This window comes from Tupaia chinensis, unplaced genomic scaffold (assembly GCF_000334495.1).
Source record: "Tupaia chinensis unplaced genomic scaffold, TupChi_1.0 Scaffold000366_1, whole genome shotgun sequence".
Classification (NCBI taxonomy): domain Eukaryota; kingdom Metazoa; phylum Chordata; class Mammalia; order Scandentia; family Tupaiidae; genus Tupaia; species Tupaia belangeri.
In genome coordinates this window covers 503,788-518,882 of record NW_006159863.1, presented here as the reverse complement: position 1 = coordinate 518,882, position 15,095 = coordinate 503,788, and the positions used below count along the sequence as shown (strand labels likewise).

Here is a 15,095-nt window from a genome sequence, read left to right as displayed (position 1 = left end):
TTCCCTTCTTTCTGTCTCCGGTGAGCACATGCACCCTGTATCAAAAATTTTAAAAAGAGAGAGAAAGAAAGGTAATTTTGTTTGTTATTTGACAGTAGTTCTCTAGCAGTAGTTCTATTATTGTTGTCTTTTGTTAGATGGAGAAATATGTATTAGTTCTAGTCAATTCACTGACATCTGGGAATGTTTATAGAAGTTCTTCTTTTAGACTTCTGGGGGCTGGCAGGTAGCGTGGTGAAGGTGTTGGACTCCCACATGGCTGATCGCAGTTTTAATCCTGGACCTGGTGGCTTGCTTTCTCTCTCTTTCTCTCTCTGGTCAAATTAAAAATCAACAATAATAAATAAAAATAAAGAAAGAAATAATTCTTTTTTTAAAAAGCAAAGAAGTCTAAAAATTTCTTTATCTTTATAACAACAGTTGTAGATTGCCTGGGCAGGAACCTTATTTTGTACTTCTTATGTTTAATTACCATTTTTAAAGAAGCTTTAAAATTTTTAATAACTATGTGCAAGTATATATCTCCATAATCCTTATTTCTTTATTTGTTTTGACAGGATTAAACCTATCTTATTCCTCACTACAGCCTGAGATTACCTTACTCTGAAATATTAACATCTGGGACAAACTGATCTTTCATAACAACTTTCATTGTCACATCTCTCATACCCTCATTCCTACTATGTCCATTGCCTTATTTTTTTAAAGAATCACTTCTTTAATTTTATTTATTCATTTGGTCATTTTTGTTTGACCAGAGAAAGACAGGCACACATAGAGAAAGAAAGGGAGAAAGCTTGGGAAATTTATAAACAATAAAAATTGATTCTAGTATTACTGTTCTGGAGGCTGAGAAGTTCAAGATGAAGATGCTGGCAGGTTGTGTGTATGGTTAGGACTGCTGTCTGTTTCCAAAATGGTTCCTTGTTGCTGCATCCTCCAGAGGGCAGGAATGGTGTGTTCTCACGTGGCAGAAGCCCAAAAGAGCAAGAGAAACTATCTCTGAAACCTTTTATAAAAGAAGCATTAATCCATTTATGAGGGCTCTGCCCTCATGACCATAGTACCTGTTCTTCAACTTCATGGCCATCCCAAGACTTTTAATCTTTCTTATCCCAAGTAGCCTCCTTCCTGATCTCATTTATTTCCTTATTTAAACTTTGTGTTTTGCCCCTTGATATGACACTTTGTTAGCATTTCAACTCATTCTTTAATCCACTTGTTCAGATTTCTGTGTAAAGCCATTAAAGCAATTTCTTACAAATTAGTTATGCTGTATACTTAAGATTCTCCAACCGTAGCAATTCTGTTTCCTGTTTGTAACTACTTTTCTTGTTCAAAAGTTTTCTTTTCATTCCCTTCATTCCCTGTTGCAAACCTATATTATCTACTTCATAGCCATTCTTCACCTTTGTTCCCCTCAATCTCAGCCCATCCTCCTTTCCTGAAAATTATTTAGACTGTCATGTGATCTGCTGTATCTCAGACAAATCCTTCTCATTTCCTTCTTGGATCCTTCTCTCTGCCCCTTAAGTGCCGGTACTTCTAGACTTCGATTCCTGCTCTCTAGTTCTGTTGCTTTCTCTGGGTAAGCCCATCTCACTGACTTTTTTTAAAAACTTCATTTCTTTTCCTTTTTTTTTAATAGACCACAGATTAGTTTATTTTTAATACCCATCATGCCATGAATTCATAGGGAATAGGTTCTAGTAGCTCAGGCTCCTTTCCATTGGTTCTCACAAAGTGTGCTTCTCTGAGTGGAGCAGGCTGGTGCTTTAGTTGAACCCAGGTACCTTTCTCTTTGGCTTCTTTCTTTTTCTGGTCATTTTCCTTCACACGTTTTAGGAAGCTATCTCTGCTCTTAGAATGTTTAATATGCTCAATACGCACATTGATTCTCTTGGCAAGAATCTTGCCCTCAACTTGTTTGTTCACAGCAATGCCAACAGCATGCTGGGTAACATTGTAGACTCTAACAGTTTTGCCATGGCGACATTTGTGGGGCATTCCTTTTTGAACAGTACCCATTCCCTTAATGTCTACAATATCACCTTTCTTGTAGATTCGCATATATGTCGCTAAAGGAACAACTCCATGTTTTCTAAAAGACCTAGAGAACATATATCGGGTGCCTCTCCTCTTTTCCTTTGTGTTCGTCATTTTGGTTAATTACTGGAAGATTTTTTTTTCCCTTTGTGTTTGTCATTTTGGTTAATTACTGGAAGATGGCGATTCCAGCTAAAAGCTAAAAACTTCATTTCTTTCTTACATGAGTGAAATGGAGAGAGAGAGAGAGAATGAGAGAGGCACTCTCAAGAGGGTCTTCATACCTCGATCCACCCCCAGCTTCAACCAGCCTCAGATCATAGACAAGTGTGCACTCAGAGTGTTTAGGGAGGTCTCTGGACATGAACCCAGAACATTCCCACATAGGTCAGCCTCACAGATCCTTGTGTTGCTGTTGCATCATTGACCCCCTTGTCGTACTGATTTTAACTTTTATTTATATACTAATAACTCCTAACTTTAAATCTCCAACCTTGGTATCTCCCTGCTAAGTTCTAAACCTGCATATCCAGCAGACTTTGGAAACTCTAGCCTGATTTATCTTAAATACCTCAATTTCAAAATGTCTAAAGTTGATTTTATTCCTTTGCACATTAAAAAAAATTATATATTTAATTCCATTTGGTATTAATATTTTTTAATTTGACCAGAGACAGAGAGAGAAAGAGAAAGCAAGCCTCCAGGTCTGGGACTCAAACTGTGGTCGGCCATGTGAGAATCCACCACCTTTAACCAACACAAAGTCATCATCTGTTCTTCCTTCATTGGCTTCAAACCCTTACCTCTAATCAGTTATAAATTCTGTAGCATTTATCTACCTAATTTGATATCTGTCTTATCTGGATTTTGTTTTGGCCCACCTGATATTTCTGCTTTCCCAGCTCAGATCAGTCTTCCACACTGTGCCTAGTTATCCTCCTGATTCTTGGGTTAGGCTTAAATGCATATATTCATACAGGATTCATTAGTTCAACAATTAATTGAATATCTTTTGTGTGCTAGACATTACTTTTGATGCTGATGATGAGCAGTGAACAAAACCAAGTCCCTGTTCTTACGGAGCTAAAATTCCAGCAGTGGCAGTAGTAGTGGGCGATATCAGATGAATTGATAAAGTCAGATGGTAGTGAATGCCAATAAGAGAGAATAGGATTAGGTAATTGTGATCCAATTCAAGGGAGCAGAGAGACTCTTTTCTATAGAGTCATTGGATAAGGCCTTTTGATAAGGAGGCTTTGGACCAGGAACCTAAATAAAGTGAAAGAACAAGTGATACAGATATCTGAGAAAAGCAATCCTGTCAGAGGAAACAGAGCAGCAAGTGCAGACTGAAGTAGAAGCATGCTTGCTGAACTCCAAGAATTAACAGGAGACCAAAGAGGCTGGAGCCAAGATAGTAAAGAAGAGTGGCAGGAAATAAGATCAGAAAAGTATGGGGGCTGGGGCCTGTGTTTGTAGCTCTGGTAGCACATTTAGACGCTGAATAAGATGGGATGGCATTAGAGGGTTTCGAGCAGAAGAGGCATGATTATGAATGCAGGAGTGTCATGCCTTAAAGAATCACTCTGGCTGCTATGTGGACGTGGAGTTCGGCTGGAGGCCCTTCCAGAAGTCCAGGGAAGAGGTAACTGATCGCCCAAATTAGGCAGCAGCAGTGGAGGAAATGAGAAGAGGTCAGATTCTGATATATCATGAAGTAGAATGACAGGAAATGCTGGTAGAATGTGAGGGGACTATGAGCTAGAAGGATGTCAGGGATGATCCCCCCAAAGAGTTTGGCTTGAGCAGTAGGGACATCTGAGTAGTGGAAGTCAAGAGTTTGATTTCATAAGAGGTAAATATTAAGGTACTTATTAGCTACCCAAGTATATATGTTGAATTGTCATCTGTATATATGAATATATCCATAGAAAATATATTACTTTGTCTTTGTTTGTTTTAATTTGCTACAGGGTGTGTACACTTAACCAGAGAGACAAAGAGAGGGTGAGAAAAACTCCCCTGGGGGGGATGTGCTACAGTCCCTTCCCTTCCTTTCTCCTCTTGTGATTTTGGGCACACACATGAGCTCCTGGCATGTTTTCAAGACACTGGGTCCAAGGACTCAAACACACAGTCAACCATGTGGGACCCAGTTGCCTTAAGCTCCACTCTACTGACTGGCCCCTACTTTGCATGGTTTTAAAATTTATATCAACATTTACACACACACACACACACACACACACACACACACACACACACACTTCTGCAATATGCTTATGTCTCCAGCCTCATTTCCTGCGGATACTTCATGTTCCAGAATTACTCAATATGCCCTATTCAGCTTGCCTTTGCTCGCTAGAATACCATTGACATATAGCTAATACTGGCAAATACTGATTCAAAAGCCTGTACTGAGGGACTTGGTCTGTGAAGTCCTTCAAAACCCCTTTCTTTGATATAATTAAGCCTTATCTTAGTTGTTTTATACCTTATATAGATTTTGATTGCTTCATGTATCAAACTGCTGTATTTTGTATTGTGTTTATAAGTCTGTGTCTCCTTTTGAGCACAAGGATAGAAATTCTGTTTTTCTTTTTTATCTTAAACCCCTGAGATTCTACAGGGCTTTAAATACATACTATTCTAAGTATTTGAATGCAGTGCATTTCTGTTATTTGGCTTTATACTCCAGGCCCTGTAAAGAAAATGATTTGTGTTAGAAAATAAAAAGATTTGAAAATATTAATTAGGAACAGCATAAGGTTCTGCATGTGTTTGGCAAACTTAATATAAGTGATAGCCTTGGAAACTATTTGAATGAGTACAAAACAGTAAACAGCTAGCTAGTTGGAGTCTGAAGGCTTAAGAAACTGATTTTGGCAAGAAAATTAAAGATGAGGGGAATTCATGAAAATAGCGTCCTTAGTTATGTATGTTTGTAACACCACTTTGCTTTTTAATTTGTGTTGAAGCTATTACACTTTCTCAAGTACATAGATTATGCCCCTTTGGAAACTTGTTAAATACAGGCTTCTGGGCCCTAACCTAAAGCACAGTGAAATATGGTTTGTGGTGGTAGGGAGCCAAATATTTACATTTTAAGTTTTTCTTATGTACCTAAAAGTTTGAAAGTATTTGAATTAGAGAATGCATAGGATTGGAGAAAAATCAGGGAGGGGGGGAAAGACCTAGCTTGCATTAGAGACTTTAGAAACTCTTTAATGAATCAGTAGGATAGACAGGGAGTATCCTAAAAGTAAGCCACTTGTAAAAATTTTTTTCTTTTTTAAACCTAGGGCGCATGTGCTGGCCAGAGAGAAACAGAGAGACAGAAAGTGAGAAATCACCCCTCACAGGGGATGGGCACACTGTATTCCCTTCTTTTCCATTGCCTTGTTGGGATTTGAACATGAAGGTACCTGGTTTTTCAATTGGCTGGGTCTAGGACTCAAACTGTGGAGTTGACCATGTGGAATCCAGTGCTTTAACCACCATGCTATCTGCTGGCCCAACCACTTAAAGAATTTTAAATGCTAATTCAAGTCACTGAACAGCATTCCAGACACTTAGGGACAATTTTTAACACTTAGATTAAATAATTTATATTTGAGTCTAGGTTAAATTCATGACTGTGCTGTAAAAGTTACCAGAAAGTGGGACCAGCAGATGGCATAATGGTTATGTTGAAAATATTAATTAGCAACACATAAGGTTCCCACATGGCCGACCATGGTTCGAATCCCAGACCTGGTGGCCTAAAACTCACTCCAGGCATGTGTGCCTGTGTACCCAAAATCCCAAGAAGAAAATGGAAGAGAAGGGATTGTGGTGTGGCCATCCCCCCTGGGGGTGGTGATTTCTAGGTTTCTCTTTCTCTGGCTCACCAATGAGCACATATACCCAATAGCAAAAATCTCTCTAAAAAAACCAAATGAACAAAAAGTAACTTTTATTTGCTATCTGTTGGAACTCTTCCACCCCCTCAAAACATGGTTTCATTTTCCACAATTTTGGTTATCTGTGAATATAATAAATTTTGAGGGAGAGACACCACATTCATAGAACTTTTAGCTCAGTATATTGTCATTATTTTTCTCTTTGTTATTGATTATTTTTGTTAATCTCCTACTGTGCTCGGTTTATAAATTGAACTTTATCATAGGTAGGTACGTAGAGGAAAAACCACAAAGTATATGTAGGGTTCTGTACTCTTCCTGGTTTCAGGCTTCTACTGAGGGTCTTGGAATGTATACCTCGGGCATAAGGGGGGCTGCTGTAGTTCTAGTACCCACTGTGTATACTTTTTTATATTCTGAAGTATTTAAACTGCATGTTCTAAATGAATATTCTGTAAGTACTGTTACTATCAATAACTGATGGTTATGCTTTGACTGTTTTAATAAACATTACTGTCTTTTGGTGATAAAACAAATTACTTATAAAACTGTATCTTTTCTTGTAAATGATGGAAAATTCAGTTATATGGCCCACAAACAAGACTCATCTACTTTATTGCTACTTATTGCAGCTGCCCTCCAAGGACATAGGTATAAATAAGGCCATGGGTACTAAATTGGAAAATCCAAATTGTTAGGTTATAGATTTCCCTGTAAGTAAAAATGGTTCTCACCTTGTGTTTTCCTAGGTTCCCAGATTGTGATGAGCCGTACCCCCGACTTGTGGATCTGAATTTAGCTGGAGATCCAACTGAAGGTGCCCCAGTGGCAGTGCAGAGGGACTATGGTTTTTGGTGTCCTCGAGAGTTGAAAATTGATCCTGATCTTGGTTATTCTTTTTTACACGTGCGTGACTGTTCACCACCTTGTCCAAATATGTACTTTAGGAGAGAAGAACTGTCATTCGCTCGCTATTTCATAGGATTGATTTCAATCATTTGCCTCTCTGCCACCTTGTTTACTTTTTTGACTTTTTTGATTGATGTCACAAGATTTCGTTATCCCGAAAGGCCTATTATATTTTATGCTGTCTGCTACATGATGGTATCATTAATTTTCTTCATTGGGTTTTTACTTGAGGACCGAGTAGCCTGCAACGCATCTAGTCCTGCACAGTATAAGGCTTCCACAGTGACCCAAGGATCTCATAATAAAGCCTGTACCATGCTTTTTATGGTACTCTATTTTTTTACGATGGCTGGCAGCGTATGGTGGGTAATTCTCACCATCACATGGTTCTTAGCAGCTGTGCCAAAGTGGGGCAGTGAAGCTATTGAGAAGAAAGCATTGCTGTTTCACGCCAGTGCATGGGGCATCCCCGGAACTCTAACTATCATCCTTTTAGCGATGAATAAAATTGAAGGTGACAATATTAGTGGCGTGTGTTTTGTTGGCCTCTACGACGTTGATGCATTGAGATACTTTGTTCTTGCTCCCCTCTGCCTGTATGTGGTAGTTGGGGTTTCTCTCCTCTTAGCTGGCATTATATCCCTAAATAGAGTTCGAATTGAGATTCCATTAGAGAAGGAGAACCAAGATAAATTAGTGAAGTTTATGATCCGGATTGGTGTTTTCAGCATTCTTTACCTCGTACCACTCTTGGTTGTAATTGGATGCTATTTTTATGAGCAAGCATACCGTGGCATCTGGGAAACAACGTGGATACAAGAACGCTGCAGAGAATATCACATCCCATGTCCGTATCAGGTAAGGGCAACCTTGTTATACATTTTGGAATGTGTGATAGTGAAAAAAAAAGGCATGTTGTTATAAAGATCTCATCTCAGATATATATTATCTTTTCATGAACCTTCAACTTGTATATTAAAATTTAAAAGAGAAGATAACTAGCAAATATATCGTGGTAACTATGTATGAAATACACATTTGTGTAGACATCTTCAGTTTAAAAGATGATTTAAAAGTTTATTTCAGTTACCACAAAACAGTTGTTTGTTGATTAGTACTAGGCTTATGGGGGAGGAACACGACCAACTGATAAAAAGGTACTGTCTTTTAGTCTTTACTGATGATTGAATTAGGAATTAATAGTTTTAACAGTTTTGCAAAATTAGCACGCAATATATAAACTCTTGATGGTTTTGTTTTTTCTTCGCATAATGAGTGTTTTGTGATCTACCTTTGATTTTAAACAGTTTAGAGCCTCTGATAATCATAGAATCAGAGAATTTTAAATCTAGAAGAACTTTAGAGATTACTGAGGTTCCCTCTAAATTTAGTGTTTTTAAACATCTCTAACTAGAAGCTTAGAAATGTTACATGTTTTGCTTGTGCTTATTAGATGACCTGCTGGAGTTTAGTCCTAGAAAAGGAATGTAGTTAAGTAAAATAAAATAGTTGATACTAAATATTTTTCTCTCCCACTTTAAATCCTTCTCTAGAATACAAGAACACTCCCTCTTCCTTTAAAATCTTGTTTTCTTTATTTTTCTTTAGTTTTTTGCTATAGGATGTTTGTGCTTGTTGGAAAAAGAGAGAGGGAAAGTGAGAAATCACCCCCTAGGAGCAATGGCCACAATGCAGTCCAGTCTCCTGTCTCCTTTAGTCACCTCTCAGGGTTTGGGGCACTCAAATACACATATCCAGTGTGATTTTCCAGAATTCAGGTCTGGGACTTGAACCACAAAGTTGGTCATGTAGGATCCAGTGCCTTAGCCTCCATGCCACCTGCTGACCCTGTATTTTTATTTTAAACCATCCATCACTAGACTTCAGCAAATGCAACATTCACATCAGACTTTTAAAATAAATCCTATACTGGCCAGCAAGTAGCATAGAAATTGAAGTGCTGGATCTCACATAGCAGACTCCACTGGACAGAGTGGCTTGAAAATCGCACCAGGTGTGTGTGTGTACATGCACCAAATCTCAACAGGCTAATGAAGCAGAAGGGATCGCGGCATGGCCGTCCCTCCTGGGGGGCAGTTTCTCACTTTCCTTCTCTCTGTCTCTGGTGAGTGCATGCACCCATAGCATGCATGCACACATCAGTCAGTCAGTCGATCAATTATATTACAATTTTAGCTAAAGCTTGCTGAGCTTTCGTAATCATGTTTCTTTTTTTCCTTTCTTTTTTCTTCATAGGGCACATGCACTTGCTGGAGAGAGACTGAGAGGTGAAGTGAGAAATCACCCTCCAAGAGGAAGGGCCATGCCACAGTCCCTTCTCCATTCTCCTCAGGATTTTGGACACACATGCACACATACCTGGTCTGGTTTTCAAGCTCCCAGGTCTGGGACCTGAACTGTAGTTGGCCCTGTGGGAGTCCAGTGCCTTAACCACTATACCCCCTTCTGGCCCCTCAATGCTGTTTCTTTTATTCTCTATTCAGAGGTAACCATCATCCTGAACTTGAAGTATATCATTCCTATGACAATTTATATGATTGGCGATATGTATATAACAGTTTTCTGTTTTGAATATGTGTGATACCCTTAATGTGTGATTTTTCAACTTGCTTTTTTAAACTCAATATTTTTCTTTTTGAGATATATTTAAGTTAATACTGCAGCTTTGGTTCATTTTTCTAAAGCGTGTTTTTTTTTTTCTGTTTTATTCTGATTTTTGCTATGGGGTACACGTGCTCACCAGAGACATGAGCAAGAAAGAGAGAGAAAGTGAGAAGTCATCTCCCAAGGAGAATGGCCGTACCAAAATCCCTTCTCCTCTATTCTCCTCTCAGGATTTTGGGCATGCATGCACACATGCCTGGTGTATTTTTTTTTAAGCTGCTTGGTCCCGGACTCAAACAGTACAGTTGGCCATGTGGGATCCAGCCACCTTAATCACGTCACTAGCTGGCCCAAAGTGTGTCTTTTTAAGAAAGTTTATGTTATAAAAGATTTTAAAAACTTAGAATTACAGGGCCGGCAGGTGGACGTGCTGGACTCCCACATGGCTGACTATGGTTCGGGTCCTGGACCTGACAGCTTGCTTTCTCACTTTCTCTTTCTCTCTCCCTCTCTGGACAAATTTAAATTAACAAACAAACAAAGCTAAATAAGATCATTCTTAAAAAAAAAAAAAAACCTTAGAATTATTACAGGAAGTAACAAACACCCACTTAAGATCTTAATTTATGTCATATGCATTGCAGCTATATCTGTGTGTCTGTCTAGTATTATCAGAGTGAATGCCTCTTCTGTTTCTTTCCATACTCCCCTTCTTTCTCTCTTCGAAGAGTAGCCATTCTCATAAATATGGTATTTATTGTTCTCCTGAGTATCTTTTAAATTATTTTATTTAACTTTATTTATTTATTTTAATTTGACCAGAGGGGGAGAGGAAGAGAGAAAGAGTGAGAAAGTGAGAAGTCAGTCTGCCAGGTCTGGGACTCAAGCAGTGCTCAGCCATGTGGGAGTCCAACACCCTTAACCACCACATCACCTGCTGGCCTCTTTCCTGAGTATTTTTATAGTGTTGCTAAATATTTATATATTTAAACTGCTGTTTTGCAAGTTTTAAAAATGCAGATAAGTGGGATTATTCTATTGCTTTTCTTGGTTCAGTTATGTATTTTTGAGAATGTACATATTGATATGTGTATTGCTAATGTTTATTTTAACTACAGTAGAATATGCTGTCGCATAAATGTACTACATTAATTTCTCCTTGGATGCACATACAGGTCCCAATTATTTTCCTACTGTAAATCATTTTGCAATGAGCATTCTGTGGTATCTGTCTTCCTTGTATATGAACACAAGTTCCCATGAGTTGTATGGAGTTGTATAGGCAAAAAGCAGAGTTGCTGTTGCATTGTAGGACGTGAACATCTTCACCCAAGTGGTTGTTTTGGTTTATATTCATGCAGATGTGGAGTTTTACTTTTCTCCCCATCTTGGTATCCTCAGGCTTTTAAGTTTTTGCCAACCTTATAAATGGTATCTCAATTCTACAGTAATTTATACTTCCCTTATTACTAGTAGATTTGAATGTTTTGATGTTTTTTTGGCCATTTGGGGTTTCTTTTCTTTTTTTTTTCTTAAGAATTATTTATGTTTATTTAACTTTATTTATTTGTTTGTTTTAATTTGACTGGAGAGGGACAGGATGAGAGAAAAATAGAGAGAAAGAGAAAGTAAGAGAGCAAGCCACCAGGTCCAGGAGTCGAACCGTGGTATGCCATGTGGGAGTCCAGTGCCCTTAACCACCATGCCACCTGCTGGCCCTGATTTCTTGTCTGTGATTTGTCCTTGCACTGCTAGGTATTTACTTTTTGGTTGTTATTTAAATAGTCTTGGTATGGATAAGCTGTGTGCCTTCGGCACCATTTATCAGATAGCTCGTCTAAACGATAATGCCACCTCTGCCATGTACGAGTTTGGTTTTAAGGCTCCCTGTCTTGCTCTGTTGGTTTGTTTGTGTATCTGTGTGTCAATTCACATTTCGTTTTCCTTCCTCAAAATTACTTGAGCTGTTTTGGCACTTTGCCCTTCTATATGAATTTTAGAATAAATTTTTCATAGTAAACACTGTTGGGATTTTGATTAATAAATTAATCTGGGGAAAATTGTCATCTTTTCAAGAATGAGTTTAATAACTTTTTGTTTATGTTTTTATTCATTTGTTCCTAGATACCTTATAGATTTTTTTTTAATGCAGTTGCAATAGGGTATTTTCTCTGTTACATTTTTAAATTAATTATTGTTGTTGAATGCTATTTATTGGTGTTTGTATTTTGGTTTATAACCAATATCCCTGCCAAACTCTTTTGTTAATTCTAATTTGATGAAATAGGAGGTGTGGCTTTATTCCTGCCATTCTAAAGCATTTGAAGCAAAACGAGGTAGTTTGACTTATACTGTTTATATTAGCGAAGCGGTCAGCAAACTAAAGCTCACCCAAACTGTAGCATGTTGACAAACTGTAGTTTGTTAGTTTTTATTTTTGGAGGGTTTTGCAGTAGGGGCATGTGTGCTTGCTAGAGAGGACAAGGAAAGTGAGAGGGAAAGTGAGAAATGATGCCCCCCGGGGATGACCATGCTGCAGTCTCTTCTCCATTCTCCTGGGATTTTGTGCATGCATGTACATTACATCTGGAATAATTTTCAAGCCGCCAGGTACGGGTATGGTCTGGCATGTGGAAGTCCAAAACATTGACCACTTTGCCACTTACTGACTCCTTATTTATTTATTTAGTTAGTTAGTTTTAAATTGTCCCTTTATTTATATGTAAGCAGGGGTCTTCAAAGGTTCACATAAAAATCTATTCATGAATTTCTATTTTCTTTTTGCATCAAAGTAAACTCATACTTTTCTTTTTTTCCCCAAGAGATTTTTTTGCTCTAGGGTGTGTGCACTCACCAAAGAGACAGAGACAGAGAGACCGAAGGCGAGAAATCACCCCCTGGGGGATGGACACACCACAGTCCCTTCTTCTCCACTCTCCTATCAGGATTTTGGGCACATGCACACACACACGCACACACACACACCTGGTATGAGTTTCAGCCTGCTGAGTCTGGACTTGAACTGCGGTCAGCCATGTAGGAGTTCTAGTGACATAATCATTGTGCCATCTGCTGGTACCTAACTCATACTTTTAATTCTGTTTCTCCATGAACTTTTTGAAATCACCACCATCCATCTCCAGAAATGTTTTTCCTCTTTCCAGATTAGGACCTGTATGCATTAGAAATAACCACCACAACCTTTGGCAATCATCTTTCAACTTTCTGTCTCTATGACTTCTACTGTGCCAAGTACCTCATAAATGAGATCAGACAATATTTGGCCTGTTGTTATTTTTTATTATTTAAATATTAGGATAATACTATTAGTTTTTATTAAAGACTTAATTGTAGAGGAATCTGGTGACTTGAGCACCAGCGATATTAAATTCCTATTTTGAAGTAATATATACACAGAATTGAACAAGATTTGCTATCATTGAGCATGCCTAAAAAAAACACTTGGCAAGCCCTAAGAGAACACTTGGCAAGCCCTGGTAATTCCTAATGAGAAGTTTTAGGAATGTAGTAAGTAATAATGGAGTAGCGTCTTCATGTGACTTAGAAAGAGCAAGTAATATTTGAATATGTTTGCTTAAAAATGTAAGGTTGGTTTATAGTCATCTCTTAAAGAAGCTTTTGAGTACCTGAAAAGTCATTTTGTGAAGTAGTTTATTCCATTGTTTCAAAATACCGGTTGGACTTAATGCAAATTACAGGTGTGTAAGTTTAAAATTTGAAGAATGGGCTGGTGGTAAAGTATTTTAAAATCTTTAAAATGTGTTCTTGTTGAAATCAGCATTTCACTGCAGCACTAATATTTTTGTTTTTGCCATAGGGCATGTGCGAGTACTTGAGAGAGACAGAGAGAAAGTGAGAAATCATAGGGTGGGGGGGTGCGCAAGACCATGATTCAATGTCTTCTCCCTACTTCTCTTGGGATTTTGGGTATGTAGGCAAATATGAACAGTTTGATTTTCAAGCTACTAGGTCCAGGACTCAAACCACGGTGAGCCATGTGGGAGTCCAGTGCCTTAACCACCATGCCCCCTGCTGGCCTCACTTATTTTTTTAATGTATATTAAATAATCCTTGAAAAAGTAATTTTTAGTATCTGAATTCAGAATTAATTATGAAATACAGCCTGAACAATTAGAGCAATGTTTTTTTCGCAGTTTAAAAACAGTGAAATTTATCCCTAGAATACTTGTTCAGTCATACAGTCATGCATTGCCTGATAATGGAGATAGATTTTGAGAAATGCACTATTAGACAGTTGCATAGTTGTGTGAATACTATGGTATAACTTATACAAACCTAGGTGATAGGGATCAGCAGATGGTGTAATGGTTACATCACTGGGCTCCCATATAGTTGACTGTTGCTTGAGTCCTGGACCTGGCAGCTTAAAACTCACACTGGGTGCATGTACATGTGTGCCCAAAATCCTGAGAGAAGAATGGAGGAGAAGGAATTGTGGCATGGCCATCCCCTCTGAGGGGGTGATTTCTTGCTTTCTGTCTCTGTCTCTCCAGTGAGTGCACACGCACTATAGCAAAAACTTTTCTACAAAAAATAAATAAGTAAATAAATAAATAAACAAACCTGGGTAATACAGCTTACTATACACTCAGGCCATATTGTATAATCTTATGGGACATGTTGTATGTGTAATCTGTCATTGATTGAAATGTCATTATGGCATCTTACCCACCACGCCACCTGCTGGCCCTGCCTAGTGTTGTTTTTTCTTTAAAGAATTATTTTATTTAACTTTATTTATTCATGCATTCATTCATTTATTTAAATTTGAGCAGAGAGGGACAGAGTGGAAAAGAGAGAGGGGGAAAGTGAGAAAGTAAGCTCGAACCACAATTGGCTATGTAGGAGTCCAGCACCCTTAACCACCATGCTACCTGCCAGCCCCTGCCAGGGTATTTTATTTATTTATTTATTTCAAAGAATTATTTTATTTAACTTTATTTATTCATGCATTCATTCATTTATTTAAATTTGAGCAGAGAGGGACAGAGTGGAAAAGAGAGAGGGGGAAAGTGAGAAAGTAAGCTCGAACCACAATTGGCTATGTAGGAGTCCAGCACCCTTAACCACCATGCTGCTGCTGGCCCCCCTAGCTTGTTTTTAAAGCTGCTGGTGCTAAGACTCAAACTTTGGTCAGCCATATGGGATATGGCTGCTTCTACTCAGCTCTTAACTACTACAATATGGGTCTGGCCCCTGTAGGTGTTTTTAAATAATGATAGTAATAATTTTCCAGATATGTGGGGGTCTTTTCTTTAGTAATAATTATCTTTTATTTACGTAGTGCCTTCTAACAGACTTAAAACATTTTATGACAGAATTACATTTTTTTTTTTTGAGAGGTTTTTGCTATAGGGTGCATGTGCTCGCCAGAAAGACAGAGAGAGACAGAAAGCGAAAAATTACCCCCCAGGGGGATGGCCACACCGAAATCCCTTCTCCTCCTTTCTCCTCTCGGTCACGCACGCACACACATTTGGCGTGAGTTTAAGCCACCAGGTCCAGGACTCGAACCGTGGTTGACTACATGGGAGTCCAGTGACATAGCCATTATGCTAACTGCTGGTCCCA

The 15,095-nt window shown here is 38.4% G+C and overlaps 2 protein-coding genes across 2 annotated transcripts in view; one reads left to right on the top strand and one right to left on the bottom strand.

The window, feature by feature from the left end:
• The window catches only part of FZD3 (frizzled class receptor 3), an 80,787-nt gene that overhangs the window by 21,049 nt on the left and 44,643 nt on the right, over positions 1-15,095 (top strand). The window contains exon 3 of the mRNA XM_006153209.3: positions 6,698-7,715. Coding sequence (XP_006153271.1) covers positions 6,698-7,715 — 1,018 coding nt within the window. The remainder of the gene's footprint in view (positions 1-6,697; positions 7,716-15,095) is intronic.
• Positions 1-15,095, bottom strand: part of FBXO16 (F-box protein 16) — a 137,637-nt gene that overhangs the window by 115,057 nt on the left and 7,485 nt on the right. The window lies entirely within an intron of this gene.